Source organism: Triturus cristatus, chromosome 8 (genome assembly GCF_964204655.1).
Source record: "Triturus cristatus chromosome 8, aTriCri1.1, whole genome shotgun sequence".
Classification (NCBI taxonomy): domain Eukaryota; kingdom Metazoa; phylum Chordata; class Amphibia; order Caudata; family Salamandridae; genus Triturus; species Triturus cristatus.
Window position 1 is genome coordinate 1,335,309,685 of NC_140591.1, and position 24,597 is coordinate 1,335,334,281.

At 45.4% G+C, this 24,597-nt stretch overlaps 1 protein-coding gene across 2 annotated transcripts in view; it reads right to left on the reverse strand.

Moving 5' to 3' along the window:
- Positions 1-24,597, reverse strand: part of TMPRSS15 (transmembrane serine protease 15) — a 1,488,231-nt gene that overhangs the window by 1,306,006 nt on the left and 157,628 nt on the right. For both annotated transcript variants that reach the window (XM_085623059.1, XM_085623060.1), the window contains exon 4: positions 2,029-2,180. In XM_085623059.1, coding sequence (XP_085479185.1) covers positions 2,029-2,180 — 152 coding nt within the window. The remainder of the gene's footprint in view (positions 1-2,028; positions 2,181-24,597) is intronic.

The following is a 24,597-nucleotide window of genomic DNA, read 5'->3' on the forward strand; positions in this document are numbered from 1 at the left end:
ATTTCTAAATGTAATCATGCAGGAACAATTCTCCATAAATATTGGAGAGTGCTGTCTTTGGATCAAGATGGAAACATTGAGAAGGACGTATTCCTCAGATAACTTCAAAATCGTCTCAGTCTATGGGAGGCAAATACATTTTTGGACATTTTCAGGAAGAAACACAGATGATACAAACCATAACATAGTAACATAGCACAGTATAATGAAAAGGATTCTATAAATGTGTAAAACATAAGGTGTGAAAATATGAAAGTAATGAAAAATAATTTGAACCAGGAAAATTGCAATACTACCGCATGGAAAACTAGATCACCTTTGAAACTGATCATGTTGTAACCAGATTGTTGCTGGAGTTTGAAATATGAAGGGAGTAAATTATAATTTAATATTCACATACTCCAACACCTCTCAATAATAAAAAGCAATGGCTATTCATAATTTATAGCCATGTGTTTTTCCCCAGGAAGACAAGACACAGGGGCCTGAACAATTCATATACTATGGGAGTGATCATTTTCTAAAAATTGAATTATAAAATGTAATTGAGTCATTCATGATCTCAGTGTATAACTGACCTAAAATCTGTGTATGCCAATGGAAATAATACCAATAATTATCTTTTTGTCCATGTTGGAGCATATGTAGGGTAAGTGATGCATGCAAGAGTTATCCATCAACACAAAAATTGACGCAGAGCAATATTTTAGTGAAAGAAAAATCTTTGCGGTAGTAGATAAGCTGAAAACTATGGCTGCACAAAAAAATGTTTTTTAATGGAAGTGCTAATTTTAAGATTGATTGTCACAAATGGATAAGGCTTTAGATAATCATCAAGTGGGTTGGTATCGCTGGAAGTCTGAAAGTCCCAAAAGTTCAAAACATTTTTAGGACCCACAGGTGTGCATGAAATGTTGTCAAATGTTTCTGAACTTTCATCACAGGAGTACACTTTTAAGGCCCCAGGATCTCAAGATAGGTATTTAGAGACTCACATGATGTCAGGGGGAGGCCAGCAACTTGGTCCATTACAGGCCCAATTGCTACATGGCAGCTGGGCATTATAGTAAAAAGGTCCCTTGCACCTTGCAGCACATGAGGTCAGTCAACTGAACTTAATGACCACAGGCAACATTTTGCAACATTTTGCGTGGTGGATGTGCCACTTCTTTGGTACAGCCACCACAAAATTTTTTATTTCTGATTAACAAAGCCACACAAATCAGATTTGCATGGCTTTGGGTGATATTTTTCCCAAAAAGTAACACAAGTCAGTGCATAGTGATGGCTTGCACTACTTTGCATTAGTCATTTCATGGGTGAGGTATTGGCGTTCACATGCAGCCACCCATGGATTTTGAGCATTGCCAGATTTACAAGGACTTCTAAATCTGGGAATGCGTTAATATGCTCTGCCTCCCATAACCAGGCGTCAAGTGGGAAAATATCTTTATTTCTCCTCGTTACTTCCTCTTCCTATGCGTACTGTACTCTACACCACAGATAGAAAAAGGAAAATTCCTTTAAGGATTGCCATTCTACAGGAAAGTATTCCTTCCTGCACAAAAACCATCCTGCGTTTAACGCAGGCCCCCTTGCACATTTTCGTTTCCTGCATTGGGGCTAGGGAACCCCAATTGTGCCAGCGCAGATAAGGAGCTGATGAGTGCAATATCTTAGTAGATGTTACTTTTCAGTTTATTCTCATACATGCAGCGTAGCAACCTGCCTTGCTTTGCTCCATTGTGTAAATTGTAAGTACATATCCCCCCCATGTCTGTTGAAAGTCCTGATGTCAGCCTCAGCATAATACACTCAGCTAGTCATGAGCAGACACATGATCCATAAGTCTGTTGCATTCCAAGACACTAGTTTTAAAGTTTAATACTCTAATTTTGGGTTATGCATTTGCTGAGGAAATCAGCCAGAGAAAAATAAAAATAAAAAAAAGAAGATTTGCTTTGATCTTGCAGTAATCATATTGAAGATACATTTTAACATTAAAGGAAGCCAAAGTGTCTGCGTTACCTGTGATCTCGATGCTCTTTGTATCAATCTGAAATGTCTGCAAAAGGTCACTTTTATTTGCTTCAATGCCCAACACCATTGCATTCTTTATATTTCCAATTGGAATCAACTGCACAAAGAAAAGGTTGAATATGACAGTAACACTTCCGTTCCTATGAAGAAGAAAGAAATAATATCTCAGTAAAAAGGCTAAAAAAACAACTTGACTATCAGACGAAGAAGACGGTACATGGCCTTTGAAGTAGGAAACGTCTCAAATATTACCCTGTGCCACAAAACAACTGGAAGGTTTTGTAGGAAAAAAGATTTTTTACTTTTGTGAGTGTTTAATTTAGTGATATTTAGCTAGGGATTTAGGGACAGATGTACGACCCGTTTTTGCATGCGCAAATGGGTTTGCGACCTGTCTGCGCATGCAAAAACCTTATGGGCCATGTACAAAGCCTATTTAGCGAGTCGCAATTTATTTGTGACTCTCTAAATAGGCTTTGCGACTCACTATTAGGAAGGGCATTCCCTACCTAATAGCGACCGCAAAGGTATGGACCAATGTTTTGCGGTCGCAAAACACTTGCAAATTACCACCCTCTTCAAGAGGGTGGTAATGCAGTCTCAATTTGGAAGGGGTCCCGAGGGGACCCCTCCCACTTTGTAACTGTCTTAAAAAATCAAACGAAAAAGTTTTATTATTTTCTTTTTAAATGCATCTCATTTTCCTTTAAGGAAAACAGGTGTTTTCCTTCAAGGTAAACGGGCTGCATTTAAAAAAAAAAAAGAAATCTGCTTTATTTAAAAGCAGTCCCAGACATGGTGGTCTGCAGAGCCCAGCAGGCCAACATACCTGGGAGGGCCTGCCATTCCCAATGGGCTCGCAAATTGCGAGAGGCTCATTAATATTACTGAGCCTTGCAATTTGTGACCCCATTGGGAATCGCAAACAGTGTTAAATACGCTGTTGTACATGGCAAATTGCACCTTGCAAATTGTGACTCACAAATGAGTCGCAATTTGTGAGGCGCAATTTTGCTGGTCGTACATCTGGCCCCAGCCGCGGTTGGTAGTAGGAGTAACTGCAGGGCGGTGACGTGGGGAGGGGGAGGGGCAGGGTGGGGGGTAGTAAACTATAGATTACGGAGGTTTACAGGTAAATTAACATATAAATTAATAAAACGAATTTCGTTGCGTGCACAGCATCGCATTTGGGGATGCAGTGCGCGCAACGAAATTCATTTTATTAATTTAAATGTTAACTTACCTGTAAACCTCCGTAATCCATAGTTTACTACCCCCCACCCCACGTCACCGCCCTGCAGTTACTCCTACTACCGACCGCGGCTGTCTGGCCCTTAGAACTTTCTGATGTTAATTATTTCACCAAATTATGACCTAGAACGAGGTTGAGCTAAAATCCATCAGGGGAGCAGTGACATGTTTGCCCTATAGCTTATGCACCTTCTCCCCAACCTGAAGCTCACCTTGTGAGCCTCCATTACATTCCTGCTCTTTTATAGATTTGGAAGGAAATTACCCAGAATTAAAATATAGGTGCAGAGCTGTAAAATCTATACAGCAATGTAGATGCTGCATAAATACCACTACTCTGTATTTTATGCAGCTCCTATGTGCAGCATGAGTAGCATATTACTCGGTCTTCTCTTGTAAGACTCGGTTGTTTTTTTCATAAGTTTAGTTTATAAAAAAGTTGCAGTCTATAAACAATATCAACGAAATATTTCAAATAGACGAGAGGAAAATAATTTATTAACACTCTGTAAACAAATAGATCGTTGCATCTTTTTATTTATTGAAATGAAGGCTGCAGTTCTTACCATTAACTAGACCTGTGTGCCCGGTACGTGAATAGAAAAAGTCATATTATTAAGTTTGAATACTTTCCTCCATGGTAGTTTGATTATGTCAAGCAGCACCTGAAAACACACCCCATCACATATTTCCTTATCTGATTAGTTAACTATTGCTTTTTTTTATAAGGCAGTTTTTAGACAGAAAAGTCTCTACGCAGTGTACAAACCACTTAAAAACTCTGATAGCGAAGCAAATTATTCAATCATCTCTAAACTTTGAAATGAAGATTAATCATTAGTATCGTAAGCTTTGCAGTAACTATGGAAAGAAGTAGTCATTTTACTGCAAAGTCTTTTAATCAAAATGTTTACAGATTTAAACCGATAGGAAGTCCTCATATTGCAGTGTGGGCTGTAAATAAAACCAACTCAGAATTTCACAACAATATTGGGTTCTCACGGATATCCACAGTTTGGGTTCCTCCTCTTAGCCTTCCATTCTTCCCACCCATTCCTTTATGTCTATGCGAGTCTCCTGCACTGGTTATCTATGAACAAGCACTAGCACAGCTAATAACTGTTGGCATTGAAAGGCTGAGCTATTGGCCTTGCCAATGCTTGGTGCTACTGGCAGGTAAAAGCATGCAGCAAGACACACGTGCACGCATGACTGCCAATATTTGAATGGGTATTTTATTAAAGAAACCCATTCTAATATGGACGCTGATGTACACGAATACATTGTGAGGCGTAGCTTCATCAAGAATGTGTCGAGATGCATGCACACAGGTTTGTCATGATCTGTGCATGTGAAGCCTTCATGACACCTAAGGCCCTATTGAATGTACATTATAAGTGGCACTTGACCTTGTTACAATGGTGATCTCAAATGTTAAAAAAAGAAAAATGTGCATGAAAAATAATAGCACTTTGAAGCTGCTGGGACTTTATTACTAAATATGTAAATAAATAAATAAAAATAACACCCCAACCAGGATAATGAGTGTCTAAGGCGCATGGAGGGGGGAGGGAGGTGGTGAGAAGGATAAGAAAGCATACTTTTTGGGCGATAGCATATAACATTTAAGATGACAGAGGAAGGAAACATGTGAACTCCGATGGACTTCTCCATACCAGACTATGAAATAGTCCATTCACGTATGGGGTTGGTGGATGCCACTCATCCATTCAGTGATCAACACTGGAGGTAGGCTGAGAGCAGTAAAGCTGAGCCTCTATTATATTGAACAGTAATGTTGCTAGTACTGCAAGTAGTCTTTAACGCTCCATATTATTTTGGAGAACACATTTTGAAGATACAACAAAAAGTGTCAAAGGCTGGTTATTTGCTTGAATTGATCTATATTTAATAGTTTTTTTAAAAGAAATTTTGAACCTTCCTGTTGCCGAAGCAATTTTTTTAAAAACAGAGAGTCAAAATATTAGAAATAGACAAAAAAATTCATGATAGTAACACCACACCAAATATTTTCTCACAACTAGCATACTGGTCTCACGTGCCACACACTCATACATTCACACAAGCTATTTTAATCAGAAAATGAACACAAAGGAAAAAACTTATTTTACACTCTTTTCTGTTTAGACCACAGAAAAAGAATTTTCAAGAGGACATGTATATCTATGAGTACTTCTTATTAATAGATATTTCAAATTCTTGTGGTCTTTAATACAATGACCTTGTTTTCCTTTGTGTTCATTTTCTGATTAAAATAGCTTGTGTGAATGTATGAGTGTGTGGCACGTGAGACCAGTATGCTAGTTGTGAGAAAATAATTGGTGTGGTGTTACTATCATGAATTTTTTTGTCTATTTCTAATATTTTGACTCTCTGTTTTAAAAACAATTGCTTCGGCAACAGGAAGGTTCAAAATTTCTTTAAAAAAACCTATTAAATATAGATCAATTCAAGCAAATAACCAGCCTTTGACACTTTTTGTTGTATCTTCAAAATGTGTTCTCCAAAATAATATGGAGCGTTAAGGACTACTTGCAGTACTAGCAACATTACTGTTCAATACTCATCCATTCAGAGCACTTTGAGAATGAAATGCTTCAGGGTGGGACAAACAAAATGGAAGAAAGCCATTGAATCAGGGGCAGAGAGCTGAGAAAGTGCGCAAAGCCATCCATTCACATACAATGAACTGACCCACAGCTTACTCTTTTTATAGAATATATAATGGAAATAGCTCACAGCACACAAGGCTTTTGGAGAGAAGCACAGTTTCACAATGTGACTGACCAAAACGTCTACTATGATCTTAGCAAAGCAAATGTGTGAGTCCAAACTGGCCAAAATGCAGGGCAAACACAATCTGTAATTTACGTGCAGCCCCATTGCATTTTAAGGTCTGCACGAAATGGGTAAAATATGCTTTTTTCCTTAGCCTAATTATATCACAATATTTTATTGTTGGTATGTTCAATTTTCCGGTTTTTAACTAAACTAAATGACCTGATGTTGGTTCTTAAAAATCTCCCATTTAATCTACTCAAAGGAGACTCTGCCCCATTTTCACCCACTTTGAAGGCATATTAAAGCAATGAAGCTTGTTGCATTATTATACTGCACTGAATATTGTTTTTAAAAAAACCTTATTCAAATAATTGAACTTCTAAAGCAATAATATCTCAGAAACACTACCAGTTTCGTCCTGAAGGAAAATTCTACTGGTGATCATAGTGACTAGTCTTTTTTTTAAATTCCAATAGTTTTTATTGGTTTCATAGAAAGGGAGGACAACACAGAAAAAATTAAAATGTATATCAGTTAATGCTGGTAGGTGATGATTGACACATTACATTACAGTTGCTTGTTTCATATATTACCTACAAAAGTGATGCAATACAATATAAACAGGGAACAGAAAAGAGACAAGGAACAAAGACAAAATAAAGAAGAACGAAAGTAAAGAACAGAACCAAAAGGAAATCCAATGGGGCACGAATGCGATCAACAGACACACTCCGGGGATGTCTATGTTGCAGTTATGGAGAGCGTCATGTGTATCCTATATAAAGTGTATAAGAGTCATATTGTCTGCAGTGGAAGCTTCATAACTCATGAGGGCCTAATTTCCACATATAACTGTTTTCTTCACACTCAATATCAGACCATGTATCTTGGAAGCTAAACTGTCCAAGAGCAACAAAATTCAGAACACAAAGGTACACCTGTCCTACATCTCTCACAGATCTCACTCAGTACAATCTTTGACTGCCTCAGTGTCTCAAATGTCCTCTCTGCCTGATTGTCTTTGAGTCCTAACTGTCCTGTCTCCTTCCTGGCCTGGTTCTCCTCCAAGTATGTTGGACCAACATTCACTAGATGTCTTGACTACTCAATTTGAAAAGGTCAGCTCGTTCAATTTTCTGCCTACCAAATCACAGTAAATAAGGTAATAACACTGCAAGTGTCTCAAAACCCAACACTATTGTCAGTAAACTATTGACAACGGCTCTAATTGGCAAAGTTGGCATTCTCTGATCTTCCTGACCAGTGCCTATTCCATCTTGAACAGGACAGTGAATTAGTCCACAAATCCCCAAAATAAGGCACACTCGGAGAGTGGCTGAAAATATTTGCAAGATGTTTAGCTGAGACCCCATAAACAATTTGCCAGGGAGAGGTTCCAGAGGAGCAAATCAAAGTCTGCTTAGTGTATCATCAGCCTATGGTTCAATGTGAAATAAACTTAAAAATACAAAATTGAGGCGCAAACTAAGTTCATGAAATGCAACAAAAACTAGAAAAAATAAAGAAAAGTCGTTTTTTCAATTCTCCAAATTAGTTAGTGTGGACAACATATATCACAGGAATAAAGCTAAATACTGCAAATGTATTGTAAATGGAGAAAAACTACTTGAGGCATTGCTATAGTTCGTTTTTGCAGCATCAGGCTTTAGTGCCCATAAATGGGCTGCAGTTTGCCCTGGCCATCAATATTACCTTTTGATTATTTTAATGGAAACCCTTACTGCTGTGGTTGTCTCACAAATATATATTCGAAAGACTTCTCAAGGTCATGTAGGCTGATTTCAGAGCCATGAATGAGTCCCAGTTGTGGGTAGAAGTAACAGTGAAGTTTGATGACAAAGGAATTGTTCAACTTGCTTATGCTGACAACGTATTCCTGTTACCTATGACTCGAATAGATTTACAAATATAGTTTATTAATCTGGAAAAATAATAATAGATGAAAAATCTATGGGCATGATTTATATTTCAGCAGACAGCTTACTCCTTCACAGCAGTGATGGATATCCCGTCCACTGAAATATAAATCCCTTAGGATATAACTGATTTTATAATTTGGCGGATGGGATGTCAATCACCGTTGTGATGGAGTATACTGTCTTCCAAAATATAAACCAGGCCATCTTTTATTTTGGTTTTCAAATCCACTTTTCAATGGATGTTAGATTCTCTATTGAATGGTAATGTTAGGAATCACCTATACCTGTTAGTTATTATTGGCCAGAAATTAAACCCGAACAGTCATATTGCTAAACTATCTGTCTGATCTTTGAGTATTAATAGTGGCATGAAAGGTTTGCTGTTAATCAAGGAGGGCACACATTAGACCCAGCTGATTTCGGCTATCAATTGGAAATTAATTCCAACCAGGTTACATGGATCAATAACCTTTACTTGTAAAAAAGTAAATTTGGATACATCCTTTAGGCAATGTATTCAAAGACTATTTAATTTGAGATCATCAACTCCTCACAGCTTTCTTGGACTTGAGTTGGATATTTTTCTATAAAGGTTCTTGCTGACATTCAATCTGGTACATTTTTTATGTCTGTGCTGGAGCTGGTGTGGCTTCACTGAAAGTTTTAATTTCCATGAAGATCTATAATTCGAAGACATAAACTTTCTTCCCAATAGCCACAAGTAAAATATTGCTGATTGCCAATTACTGAACCAGAAACTCTTTTTGAAATGAGCAATCTACAATGCAAAAAGATATTGGAAAACAGTACCTCTTGTATGAGACAGGCTTGTCTAGATTAAAATATACATGCTGCAGCTAAAAGTATTTTAGGTTACTATATATCTGAGTGTTTAAAGTGTATGAGTATGAATAACAAAAATTGTTGTTTAGCTTCTAGCACAGTAAAATCAATATAACATATTGTATGCCTATGCTCATGATTGCTTGAATCACTCAGGACATTCTTACAATCAATTATTCAGCAGGCTGATTGCAAGATGGTATGAGTGATGATAGCACTTTATTACAAGGACTTTCAAATAAAATGTTTTGCTGCTAAGAAAAATGTCTTTAATTAGTGATCACTCATCTTCAATGAGCTAAAACATACCAGGATCATTCATAATTCGCAGCTTGTAAATGTCAGTTGTCAATATCTAGGTTTTATCTGTTTGCTATGTTTTAAATCAATACTCTGTATTAACTAGATTTCTTGGTTTTGACTCTTTTTTACTCTTTGTCTGAAAGGCCATCATTACTTAATGCAATCATGATCAAATGGAATATTTGTACTTATTGTATTTGTCATAAATACCTCTTTTACTATAATTGATTTTAAATCTACATAATGCATTATCCTCCCTGCCTATTTGTTAATAATCATGCATAGATTCAGCACAAGTGTGATAGCAAAGTTATTATTTTAACAATTTCAGCGCTGGAAACCCCATCCCAGTGGCCCAGCCTTTACACTATGTGGAAGGGGGCCACGAGGCCCTCCCCCCAGTATGATTTCGGCCCCGGAGACCCCATCTCCAGGGGCCCGGCCATATCACCTGGGTGCCACTAGGGCCCTCAGTGTGCAATGGGACCACAGGAGGAGCCTCAAGGCCCCTGAGGTCCCAGCTGAGTGCCTGCCTCCCTGTTTGTCAAGCATGCAAACTATTGTTGGTAAAGAAAGTCTTAGCAAAAATCCACTTTTCATCAATAAAGTCCTGCTTTTGAAGGTTGTCTCTTAGACAGCTCTGAATAAAATGCATCTCTTGCACTGTCAGTTGTGCAACACAAATATCCCTGCCAGTTTGGCAGGTATCTCTATTTAGAGCAGTAGGTCCTTTGCTGAGGTGGAGAGCTGAGAGCCTCCTCTGACCCAGAGGGATGACATACTGGATGCCAAACACTTAATGACTCCCTAATTTCATGGGGAAATATATTGTATGATGTTGATCCCTGACCTAGTCCCAGGTTATTCTTGGCCTCGTTGCAGACACTGGGAGGGAACTCTGATGTATGTAGGTCATTTTTTGTTTATTCCCTCTAAGTTACTCTCGCACATTGTAACCCAGTGTGCTGTCATGTTCACAGATGATTGCAGTTCTACAATAAAAACAATGGAAAAAAATGACACCCTAAATTTCAGAAATTTGCTAAGCTGACATTTTTGTTCTCAGTCTAGTTATAAATTAGTAACTGCATACTGTGTGGCTATGTAATGAGTTTTATCTAAGCAGACCATGTTCTGTGTAAATGGTGTTCACAACACATGCTTCACATTCAATCAATCAATCAGAACATTTGTAAAGCGCACTACTCATCCGTGAGGATCTCAAGGTGCTGGGGGGAGGGGTGCTGCTACTGCTCGTATAGCCAGGTCTTGAGTAGTCTCCTGAAGGTAAGTAGGTCCTGGGTCTGCCGTAGGAGGATGTGGAGGGTTTTCCAGGTTTTGGCGGTGACGTGGGAGAATGATCTGCCGCCGGTGGTCGATCTTCGGATGCGGGGGACGGTGGCGAGGGCGAGGTTGGCAGAGCGGAGCTGGCGGTTCGGGGTGTAGAAAGTGAGTCATCTGTTGAGGTATGCCGGTCCGGTGTTGTGGAGTGCTTTGTGTGCGTGGGTCAGGACCTTGAAGGTGATCCTCTTGTTGACAGGAAGCCAGTGCAGGTCTCTCAGGTGGGGGTGTGATGTGGCTTCGGTGGGGGATGTCGAGGATCAGGCGTACAGAGGCGTTCTGTATGCGTTGTAGTGGTTTCAGGAGTTTGGCCGAGGCTCCTGCGTAGAGGGCGTTTCCGTAGTCTAACCTGCTGCTGACGAGGGCCTGGGTGACCGTTCTTCTTGTTTCGGTGGGGATCTACCTGTAGATCTTGGGGAGCATGCGGAGGGTGTTGAAGCAGGAGGATGAGATGGCGTTGACTTGCTTGGTCATGGAGAGTGTTGAGTCGAGGATGAAACCTAGGTTGCGTGCGTGGTCGGTGGGTGTCGGGGCTGCTCCTAGTGCGGTCGGCCACCAGGAGTCGTCCCAAGCCGAGGGGGTGGAGCTGAGGACTACAATAGGACATGATCCAGGGTCACTGTGAATCTGAATTGCATGCTTGCAAAGAAATGTAGAATTAATAGTTATTTCTACATAAGTAGTATGAGTTTCTCATAGAATGTAGTCAATTGCTTTCCACTGATACATATCCATTACAGAGGAGTCTTTCATTTGTGGTGGAAACAGTTGGGGCTAAATACACTTGGAGTCCTACAATGTCTTGCATATTGTACATGTCCCCTGAACCCTGTTGTATTCCACCTGTATTGTTAGAGCTGAAAGAGTGGAGGAGCAGTTACTTCTTGAATAAAGTATAAGCCTAAATGAATGTAGAGAAATAGTCAAAGGTAAATGTAAAGGTACAAGACAAATGCAAATATTTAATTCAAGTTAAGAGCATAAAAAAGGCATGAACGCTATGAAGGGAGAGACCTCCCAAAAGCAAAAGGTAAAAACAAAGGGACTGATTACGTAAGTCCGCCCGCCACCCTATCGGAAATCGTGACCACCAAACAGACTGTCGTATTGTTAAGAAAACTGTGGTGGATTTGCTTTTAACGATCTGCACATCAATGTGTCTCCAAGGTAACGCTATGACAATAAATTAAATCTTGGGTGCAATCTTAGGGTCAAACACTCATCCACCTAGAGTGTAACAATCTGGATAAACTGATATACAGACCGTACCCACGCCCTCAGAGCGTGGGTACGGTCTGTACCACGCATACCCCTACGTCACCACTACAATGGTGGTACGGACCGTACCCGCGCTCTGAGGGCGTGGGTATGGTCCGTACCACACGTACCCCTACGTCACCACTACAATGGTGGTACGGACCGTACCCATGGCCTCAGAGCGCGGGTACGGTCCATACCACCATTGTAGTGGTGACCTAGGGGTATGCGTGGTACGGACCGTACCCAACCTATGAATGCGGGTTTAGGGACCGCGTCACCCGTACCCCTAGGCCACCAGTACATTTGAGATACAAGGCGTAAACACGCCACGAATGTTGGCTTAGGGCCTGGTGCAGCATATAACCAGTATATTGGGGTGAGTGTATGCCCAGGACAGCAGTGTACTGCACCAAGGGTGCAGGTGGGTGGGTGGGTGGCTGCCAAGGATTCCCAGCAGTGGACAGAGACATATGAGGGTTGGGTGCAGAGGAATACCAGCAGTGGACAGAGACATGTGAGGGGTGGGTGCCTATCACTCCTAGCAGTGGACAGAGACATGGGGGTGGGTGCCTATCACTCCCAGCAGTGGACAGAGACATGTGAGGGGTGGGTGCCTATCACTCCCATCAGTGGACAGAGACATGTGAGGGGTGGGTGCAGAGGAATACCAGCAGTGGACAGAGACATGTGAGGTGTGGGTGCCTATCACTCCCAGCAGTGGACAGAGACATGTGAGGGGTGGGTGCCTATCACTCCCAGCAGTGGACAGAGACATGTGAAGGGTGGGTGCCTATCACTCCCAGCAGTGGACAGAGACATGGGGGTGGGTGCCTATCACTCCCAGCAGTGGACAGAGACATGTGAAGGGTGGGTGCCTATCACTCCCAGCAGTGGACAGAGACATGTGAGGGGTGGGTGCCTATCACTCCCAGCAGTGGACAGAGACATGGGAGTGGGTGCCTATCACTCCCAGCAGTGGACAGAGACATGTGAGGGGTGGGTGCAGAAGAATACCAGCAGTGGACAGATACATGTGAGGTGTGGGTGCCTATCACTCCCATCAGTGGGCAGAGACATGGGGTGGGTGCCTATCACTCCCACCAGTGGACAGAGACATGTGAGGGGTGGGTGCCTATCACCCCCAGCAATGGACAGAGACATGTGAGGGGTGGGTGCCTATCATTCCCAAGAGTGGACAGAGACATGGGGGTGGGTGCCTATCACTCCCAGCAGTGGATAGACACATGCGAGAGGTGGGTGCAGAGGAATACCAGCAGTGGATATAGACATGTGAGGGGTGGGTGCCTATCACTCCCATCAGTGGACAGAGACATGTGAGGGGTGGGTGCAGAGGAATACCATCAGTGGACAGAGACATGTGAGGTGTGGGTGCCTATCACTCCCAGCAGTGGACAGAGACATGTGAGGGGTGGGTGTCTATCACTCCCAGCAGTGGACAGAGACATGTGAGGGGTGGTTGCAGAGGAATACCAGCAGTGGACAGAGACATGGGGGTGTGTTCATCATTATCAGATGACCACAACTCCATGCGTGTATGTACGCATCCCTATCAACTATTTTGATAGTGCCATAACAACACATCACTGACAGCAGTGTCCCACTCCCATGAGGATGGATGTCTTTCCCCCACTGCATGACACACCACATGTGGGTGTGAGGACAAATGACACATGCATACCCACCCCTGGCGGATGCAGCACAATACACACACAGAGATCTTGCTACAAGACTGTATAGTCATGTCAATGCCTACTAAACTAAGAGAGGCAAAGGGAACACACACTGTCACGCACATCCCAGGACTGATAGGAATGTACAGGTGCTGGGACAGCCACCAAGATGTTGTCTCTCATGGAAGGAATAGGGTGGAATTCCCACAGATACAATGTCCACAATTGTGAGTCAGGTGCCCAAATACCCTGCAGAACAAGTACCATATGTGTGCTAGGCTGGGATTACACACATGCATAGTGCGGAAAAGGGAGAATTTCTCCATGAAGGCATGGCAACATACTCAATACACAAGTACAGTGACTAGCAAGGATGGCACAGACGATGCAGCCGGAGACATTGCTGAGCAGGCATGGCCATAGTTGAAGGGATCTGTCACCAACAAAGGGAATGTATACACAGGTCAGCACAACAATTGTGCAACTCTCTGCAGGGAAGATGTCAGGTGCCACAGAGGAAGGGACACTCCTTGGTACAATGTATCAAAAAACTAATAACACACATGACCAAAGATCCTTTGCAGAGACCTTGTGATGGCACGCAGATCCCATGGTCCACCTCATGACCATCAGACTCGAACCCTTGCCCGAAACATAACACATTACCACAACCCCAACTCCTGGAGCATCAGGACCAACATCAATACCTGAAATGCAATAGTGTTCAAAGTAAAAAGAAAATGCTTTAATCAGCATAACATTATATTTTTTTCAAAAACACTATATACAAAGGCCAATGGCCAGTCCAGAATAGAAGTCCTTGGGGGGACACATGGGCACGCGTCTCCCCTAGCTTGCCTGCACATTTTAACCCTCAGATTCGTCGACTGGGGGGGGGCATCATGTGGGGAAGGACCAGGCACCGCAGGGACAGGAGGTGTAAGGATTGGTGTGGTGGGTGCAGGGCCGGACGCCTCCACCACAGGGGGTGGGGCAGTGCCAAGGTGAGCCCGGCACTGCACACTACTGCCAGGGTGTCCAGAGTAGCCCCGGCACCGGAAGAAACCACAGGCACAAATGAGGGGGGGTCAGAGGGATGGGGTGCAGCGCTACTGGGGGAGGGGGTGGACATGGGGGGGACTCAACTCCCCTACCCGGGGTGGTGACCCAGTGGGGCTGAGGCCCAGCACAGACATGTAGCTCTCCTTGTCTGACTGTGTGGCAGGGGAGCCAAGGGGAGTGCTTTTGGAGGGACTGGGTAGTGAGGCATGCGGACTCAGACTGTGGCTGCGTGTCTGTCTGTGTGCCCCAGACCCAGTGGGTGTGCCTTTATCCCCCTGAGTGTGCGTGCCACGGGGTGTGTGCTTGCCCTTATGTGTTGGTGTGCTGCCTGTGTCTGGTGGGGTGCGTGCTTGGGAATGTCTGGGTGTGCATGGGACAGGCATGGGAGTGGGAAGTGTGGATGGGGCTGGGTTAGGGGGGGACGAAGCGCTGCAGGAGACTCACTGCTGCCGTCAGTGAAGAGTCCATGGACCTCAGCAACATCCGTTGGTAAGACATCGTTGCTGACATGCCCTCCATGAACGACACCATCTGTGTCAGCAGTCTGGTGTGGCCATGGAGGACATTCAGCATCGATGTCTGGCCAACCTGCAACTGCCGCTGAATGTCCACAGACTCTGCAGTGAGGGCAGCAGGGGTGACAGGGGGTGCGGTGTCTGGCATGAAGGAGACATGGTGGTGCCCTGCACGGACAGAAGGGACCGGAGCAACTGGGAGGGCGGTGATGGGAATGGAGGAGGCGGGGACAGATGGTGTGCTGCTGCCAGGTGTTGTAGCAGCCTCCGCCCCCTCGATGAGTTCAGCCTCGGACCCGTCAGCGTCGTAGTCGGTGTCGCCACCAGACAGGTCCTCCGCCTGACTCCCCTCGCCCTCCGAGCCACTTGCTCCCGCAGACTCGCCAGCACTGGTGGCACCGGTGCTGGATCCCTCCTCCAGGTCCGTGCAGGTGTCTCCCTCGGTGTCCTCCAATAATGCTGTGGGCAAGGTGAAGATACAGAAAATAATCAGTCACCTGTATACATCTGACACATGAGTCCAAACAAAATAGGTCACAGTGCATATCAGGCAATGCATCATGAGTAACATCTAGATTACTTCGCACATATGTAAGCCCTGTACTCCCCAGTTGGTTGACCCACCATGCCAACAAGGAAAAATAGGACACAACAGCCAAAAACTTTTTTTAGAAATATACTGAGAAGCTAGTGTCTGGGAACAGTTGAGCACAGCAATACTATGAAGGCATGCCACCTCTTGTTAACTGTGAAAGAAACAGTATTAGTGCACCCAAGACTAAATAACAGACCTCAATGCTGAAGGTGTCCCCACACTCAGAGACCTGTAAGTACTTTGGAAACCCAAACGAAATACCATGTGATCCCTTGGGAATCACACCACTTTAAACAATCTACATGTTTGGAATGTGTGAATGTGCCACTTTGTGAACAGAACACACATGTGCCTGTATAAAAGAAGTCACACAAGGAGGTGTACACACAACTACATTTACACAGTCATTGTATGAGCTGGCAGCCTTATTCAAATAAGCCACTGTGAGAAAGAAATGGGGTTTCAGTAAGTACATATACATGGCACCACGGCGGGCTGGATGACTTGACACTCGTAAGTTGGTATCAGCAACAACCAAGGACTTACCCAAATGCCACCATACTGTGTGAACATGGATATGTATAATCTGAAAAACAGTGTTATTCTAACTGTGCCTTTCTTTGAAATGTGCCAGCGTGTCCCCTGAAAGTGTAAAGGTGGTTTCTTGTGCACTTCCTTGGGAGACATCTGTCATGCAGGCACATTATTGTCCTTCACAACAAAACATCAAAGCCAAGGTACAAGACTTCTTGACTAACAACTTGAATCATGCCACCTGTCACATGGCCATCCATACCATGATGACACAGCTGGCAACACATCTGACCCACTGCCTGTCATGTGGAGTGGCACACATGTCGAAACACAGGACAATGCATAAGCCAATGGGCCTGCAATTGTGTTGGAATAAGGCACACCTGCACTGAGGAGACACCCTCATGGCAAGCAAGAATGTCCACACAGATGTCAGCACACAAAGACCAAACTATGTAGCATCTGGACCACACACTGGTGCCAAAAATGGATGAGCAGGAATCATGTATTTAAACTTTTGACAAATGCTGCAAAGCACAAACATGAAAGCCCGCACAACATCACTGGGTCACTGCATGTTGAGTGTCTGTCCAGACAATTATCACACACAGGTCAGACCTGGCAAGGAGACATAAGGTTTGGACATGGAGGCCTCGCCCGCACAAACACCCCATACCTGAGACAATGTGATTGAGACAGGTCAAGAAGTGATACCTCTTAATCAGGGTTTACAAAAATGTGCATCAAGAATTCCAAAATGTACTCCACATCACCTCGTGAGGCTGCCAACACATATTTGTGACAAACAACCATCAACAGATAGTTGTAAATGGACACACAGGCACTGCCCAGTGTGAGGATGCACAAGCCAAATGGGGTCACCCTGTCCAGTGGACACATGTAGAACACTTTAGATAAATACAAATGAGGCCAGGGAACAATGCCACAGAGGCCAACCTATGCTGAACACACAGAGAATGGGCACAGTGTTGGATGACACACATGATTCCGAGGCAAGGGTGTCTCAGGGGACAGTAGTGGGCACACTGCTCCATGATCCTGGAATGATCTGACTGTAACATGAGCAACCGTCCCGGCACTATGCATATCTCCCACTCATGCACATCATGTCTGAGGCCACAACATCGGTCATGCATGCTGCAAGTCTGTTCATTTGAAACCTCACACTCCTATTTTGAGACTCAGCATCAGTGCCAACAAATATGGACCCCCAAATGACTGAACAGGACATGGCACAGGCAAGGTACCAACACATGTCACAGACCACCCCCACACATGATGCAGAAATCAATGTGCACTTGGATTAACTGGCAGCCTAGATGACCATGTGCAATAGTGATTACACACAGACCAGGGAACACATGTCAAGGAGGGGAAGGGAAGAAGAAAAACACCGGTTGACTTGAGGGAACAGGATTTGCACTGCACATATTAACCCTGGCAGTGTATCCAGGTGAGCACTTCCAAAAGCTGGTAACACACAACAAACACACATGTACCTACCCCCTCCTTGCTGCTGTCTCTCCTGTAACCACCTATTCATGTCAGGGAAGATCACCGCCAGGAGACGCCTCATCTGGTGGGTCAGGCGTCAGCGCCCGCCGTGGGGGCGTGGAGGTTAGTCCTCCAGCAGGACCTGGGCGATCCTCCGGGTCCAGCACCGGATGTCCTGCCACCGTTTTCTGACTTGGGCTAGGTGCCAACTGCGACCCTCCACCAATCTCATGGCCCTGACGGCCCACTTCCAGATCTCCCCCTTCGCGTAGGCAGTTACCTGTGAGGATGACAAAGTGAGACAACATCACTACACCTGCGCCATGTCAGAGAGACACACATTTGAACATCTTTGATATGTTGAACAGGGCATAGGATGCTGCCAAGGAATAGCATCTTTGTCATATGGACATTGGCCTCTGTGGAAGCCCCAATGCACTACATGGCATTTAAAGTACACAGGTGGCATGAGGGGTGCGACACACTCCATGATCATGGCACACACTGTGCATCACAAGCAACACCAGGCTGATGGACAGCACCTCCAAGCAGTTACATACCCCAGGCCACTGACACAACCTCAGCAGAGTACACAGACACACACAGGCACATCTCACTCACCTGCCATTGGCAACAGCGGATACAAAGCTCACTCTGCACATGTCCAACTTGTCTGTGGGGTGTCTCAGGTGTGGGGCGAGCTCAGCAAGTCAGACACACAGCACGGCTTACTTCTCACCACATCAGATGGGTAGAGCTGTTGCCTCCTGCATGCAGCTGAGGTGCAACACTTCACATAGACACTCACCCTCATGACAAGGAACATTCACACACATCAATGTCCAGGGGGTGTACACATTACTTGGACACTCTCACCACAACTCCGCTCAACTCACACACATCTGTGGGTACAGTCACCTGTCACACCGGGGGACCACTGAATCACCTCAGGACTATAGACAAAAAATGCCACAAAGGATTAGCCAGGTTGAATGTGTCATGTACTATGCAGTGAATGTCACAGTAAGCACAATGCAAGTTAGGAGTGCACACATGAACTACATCATGCTCTGCATGGGAGACATAAGCCATTCCCCCCCTGGGACCCACTCTAAACAACATTGCATGTCTGTCACACCTGGACACAATGCCAGAAGTGACAGTCACAAAAAAGGTGCACAGTCAAAGGTAGTGGAGTCAGCACTCACCTGCTCCCCTGGTCTCCCATACAGGCTGGTGTACTGTGGGAAGATGACATCCAGCAATGCCTCATTCTCCTCCTGGGTAAATGGCTGGGCCCTCTCCACAGACCTTGCCATGGTGCCAGAGGAAGCACAGACAGCAGCAGTGTTGTCAACAGGAAAGTTGTGCAGGCAAGTGCCCTCTCATGGGTTCTGGCTGACTCATATCTGTCTTGCTGAGGGGCATTCATTTGGAGGAGTACATAGTGATTGGTCAGATTCATTCGCATCTTACGTTTACTCCAATCCCTTTCCACATACACCAGTGACAGCAATTGCATCGTTCAAATTTTGAGCATCATGTCAAGTCAACAACCACTTTGCAACATTGTATTTTGTGGCCAACTGACTTTTCCAGGACACCTGATGGAAAAATTTGAACTGAAAACTCTGTATCCATGACAACCAGCATGCATTTAGTGCCTAATACTTGTCCCTTATGTGTCCCCTATGTAATTTTCAAATCCACACACAAGTACGGTGCGTTTCACACGTACCCCTACGGCACCAGTTGCACAGTGCGTTTGACATGTACGTGTAGGCACTGGTAGTACATGTACCCTTACGTGTACTACCAGTGCCTACCTGTAGGTGTACTACCAGTGCCTACACGTACGTGTAGGCACTGGTAGTACACATATGTGTACGCACTGGTAGTACACGTATGGGTACGTGTACTACCAGTGCCTACACGTATGTGTACGCACTGGTAGCACACGTACGGGTACGTGTACTACCAGTGCCTACATGTACGTGTACGCACTGGTAGTACACGTACGGGTACGTGTACTACCAGTGCCTACACGTACGTGCACTAACAGTGCGTACACGTACGTGTACTACCAGTGCCTACACTTACGTGTATGCATGTGTACACACTGGTAGCACACGTACGGGTACGTGTACTACCAGTGCCTACACGTACGTGTACTACCAGTGCCTACATGTACTTGTACTACCAGTGCCTACACGTACGTGTATTACCAGTGTGTACACATACGTGTACTACCAGTGCCTACACGTACGTGTAGGCACTGGTAGGACATGTAAGTGTAGGCACTGGTAGTACACGTACATGTGTACGGTCCATACCACGTGTGCTCCTACGGCACCACTATTATAGTGATACGGACCGTACTTGTACGGTCCGTACCACGCGTACTCCTACGGCCACACAACTCTAGTGATACGGACCGTACATACGCCCTCAGAGCGTGTGTACGGTGCGTTTCACACACTTACACTGTTGATAGGATGCGCACACGAAAGGAATGGAGTTCTCAGACTCGCACAAGGATGTACATCAAGTCATTGTCATTGCTGTCCTACATGTGCAGGGCCAGGTGTGTCAGGCAGTGATATTGTACATGTCGCCTCATGTATTTGCACGATTGATGTGTGATGACCTGTGTACACATGTCATGTGTGATGGGGCACTATGTGGCACACTTCCCCTTCACACTTTGCACATGTGTGCATGTAGTACAAATGTGTCAAGCACAGCATCACTGGTATGGCACAGTCACCACCACCCACAACTGTCCCCTGATGCCAGGGACAGGGACACTAACAACTGACATTTAACGACCAGCGTGCACCGATGTGACTATGTCATGTGTGTGTCATGTGTTCACATGAGCTTGCTGTTGGTGTTCCATCAACTGCATCTGCTGTTGCTGCATCCAACATGTGTCTGTATGTAGATGGGCATGGCACACATCTACGCACACCATACCACATGTGGATTTCCACGTAACGTGTGTCTGTATGCATCGAACATGATATTTTGACATGAGGACATATCTTCGTCGTCTCAATGTCTGTGTTTTCTGTTTTCACGTGTACCCCTTCATCGCAATGTGTGTGATCTGTACATTTGACATTCCATGTGATCTGTACGTCTAGCTTGCCGTCAGCTGTCTGTATGAGATGACATCCTTCAAATGCTGATATGTAGATGTATGTCACTCTTGTGATGTCTCTGGCTGTTCACTGACACTGGCCCACAGCTCGTTTCAGGGAATGCCATGTAGACTTCACAATCAACGGGTGTAGCTGGCTTTTCGTAGGAGTATCACCTGGCTGGCATACGTGTCCTGGATATATTGCACAGACCAGACTCTGTATTTAGCAGATGTGTTTTAGCAGTTGAGCATGTGCTCAGTTCATTGACATTGATGTTGTTATGTTCTCACTGTTCGTTATTCATTCCAATTTTCTGCAGGGCACCGCCTGTCCCCTGACCAATGCCAGACTTGGGTGCCATGAGGGAACGTGGCTGCATACGCCGTTACAGATTCACCCAACAGTTGATTGAGGACTTGACCACCAAGCTGGCACCACACCTCCAACCACGACACAGGTATCCTACTGCGCTGACCCCCAAGATGAAGGTGATGGAAGCCCTACATTTTTTTGCCACAGGTACGTTTCAATTCACCATAGCTGATGTTGGTGGCATGTCACAGACGATGTTCAGCCGTGTCCTGCATGATGTTTTGGCAGCCATGTTGGAGCACCTGGATGAATTCATCCATTTTACGACTCCTGAGGAGTTGACAGGTGTCAAGGGTGATTTCTATGCCCTGGGAGGGATGCCCCATGTCATTGGGTCCATTGATGGGACACATGTGGCTTTGGTACCACCACAGGCACAGGAGGTCGCATATCACAACCGCAAACATTACCACTCTATAAATGCCCTTGTGGTGTGTCTTGCTAACATGCTGATTTCCCATGTCTGTGCACGTTTTCCAGGGTCAGCACACGATGCCTACATCATGAGGCGTAGCAGGGTGCCACAAAAGATGCTGCGGCTGCACAACGAACAAGCATGTCTTGTTGGTGGGTATACTCTGTTTGTCCTGTGTTTTGCGGTATCTTTGTATCTTACGGCATCTCCTGACCCACTTATTTACATGATGTTTCCATGTAGGGGACTCTGGCTATCCCAATATGCCATGGCTCATGACGCCTCTCCGCAACCCAAGATCAGCTTCAGATCACCGTTACAACAATGCACACGGGAAGACCAGGCGAGTGATTGAGAGGAGGTTTGGCCTCCTGAAGAGCCGATTCCGGTGCCTTCACAAGACAGGCGGGTCCCTCCCATATGCAGTATGCAGTGCCACTCATCCTGGAGCAGCATGAGCAGGAACATCCACCCGTGGAGGATGAAGGGCTTGGTCACGAGGCAAGTGAGGAGGAGGAGGAGGAGGAGGAGGAGGATATCCGGAGTCAGCTCATACGCAACTTCTTCTCATAATGGTGAGTCATTGGGTCTGAGTGTGCATGCTTGGAGCCTTGTGTGGCATGTGTTGCAATGTGTGTGTCCAGCTGACTGTATGCTAAGTGACTTAGATGTGTGTTCTGATGTGTCACTCGAGTGATGATGTAATTCCACTCATTTTAGCTGAGACCCTAATTTTTCAAATCGCTTGGTGACAACATAATTCCTTTAGAGTAAATGACCATGTATGCGGATAACAATCTTTTAGCTGACTTCTTGTTTGTCTGTCATCCACAGGTTTTTGCGCATGTTGTCTGGTCGTGTCATCGTTGGCCTCCTGCTATTCCTCATGAGTATTGCAACGTGTGCTGAATCAGTGTTCCATGCACGGACATGGGGAAAAGTCATTTTGGGTGAGGATTGCAGCAAGGCATTTTGGGGGTGTTACGTGTTTGAAATGTGTGGGGACTGCTCCTGTGCATGTTGGGTTACCATGCATACATGTCGACTCACCATGGGGCCCATGACATGTAGCATGACTCCCATGAATTGATAGTCAACCTTCGTGACAGTCATCTGTAATGGTTTGTGGATTCTGATGAAGGCATCAATGTGTGTAAAACTTCCCTCAGAAACATACGGCATGCTATGGGTGGACATGGTGTGAGACATCCCCATAAGAGGCTCAAAGGGGAAGTGCAGCCTCTCCGTGTGCAGCAAGGGGTGTTTGGCTCATCCCCTTAACTTGTGTGCCAGGCCATTTGGATTTACCACATCTGTGTTGTGAAGGGGGTGTCCAGTGTAGGTCCCACATGTTCAGCCAAATGACCTGTGTGTCTGTTCATATTGATGCATTTCCCTTAGTGTGAGCCTGAGTAATAAAGGGGTTCCTCACCCTCCAAGGTGCCTCATCTCTGTCAATGCAGGTCTCTTGCCACTTTGCATGCGGCATCTCTGGCATAGTTGTCAAAGATTGTGCATATGAGTCTATGTGTAGTTTGGCTACATGCATGCAGTTCTTCATGGGTTAGAATCTCGATTGTGCATGAAGTCCACGGTTGTGTATGTATTTGGGCATGTTGGTCCCCACGACGGGCCGTCAACGCCTGCTGAGGGTGTGTCTCCTGTGCATCTTTGGTGATTGTGCATCCATTTTCTCTGGGTGTGCCATGGGTAACCGGACACTCCTTCCTTTACATACGCCTGTTGCAGTTGTCCTTTCTGACATCCTTGTCTTTGTGTGCTACTTTTGGCATAGTTTCCAGGACATGCCGCCTGCTGCTGCGGCCCCTGCAGCAAGTGCCCACAAATTAGCAGGATTCGGCAACACACACGCCTCAAAGATGCTCCTCCTTGCCTCCCTCCACCCATTCATTTGGCTGTCATCATCTTGTCTGTGCCACTGTTGTGGCCACGAGGTGCCAAAGGCAGGAACGTCAGCACATGCAGGTCCTTGCATGACCCACATCACACTACAGTCTGATGTTGTAGCCACCCTCCAAGCAATGTCTATCTGAAAATCAACCGCCTGCTCTCAGGCATACACTAAGCGCACACACAACACCTTTGCATGCTGAGTGTGCAACTCCAACTGCCTACACAGCGCTGTCCCACCTTCCAGGCCCTGCCACACCAACCAGATCATGTCCCTTCTGCTCCACACCAGCTCCGTCCCCCAGCAAGGCCATGGGAGTGGGACTCAAGCCTTCAGTATGTGGTATAGTTGCGTCATCTGGCACATGGCCCAGGGATCATCTCTCAGCGTGTCAATCTTCAATGTGTCCAGGACCCCCCCTCTCCACCATCACATGCGCATACAAACTCATCATCATGTCGTATGCCATTGACACCCAGGTGCTCCTCCTCCTCACCAAAGAAGCAGCCATTGCCAGTTCCAACATTCAAGAAGGCATGACTTCCGTTGATGAATGGCTGAACATCAGCCACCTGAGGCTGGACTTGTACAGGACTGAGGTAAGCATCTGAGGATTGTCCCCTTATAGCTGGCTCAACTCCTTCTGTCCCACCCGCAGGGGCCCTACACAAGCACCCAGTGGCCACGCACACAAGATGGTGTGCATCATGGGGTTTGTCACTCACATTTGCCATGCAAATCACCAGCATCTGTACCTCATGATGCAACACCCTCTGCATGATGCACATGATCCTCAGATAGATCCACTCCAAGGAAAGACAGACCATTCCCCAGGTCCACGACACCAGCCGTGTCAACTACTGCCCCACACTCTACGGAGAAAGTACGGCACTCACTGGAAACTTGTCCACATCCAGGGTGCATCTGCACAACTCAGCTTCAACATCCCGCACCCCATCAACATCACCGTCCACCTGAGATAGCTGCAAGGGATCACTGTGTGCTGCAGGATGACCTTCACACTCCTCACACACACTCAGGAGGCAGTCAACAACCCCAG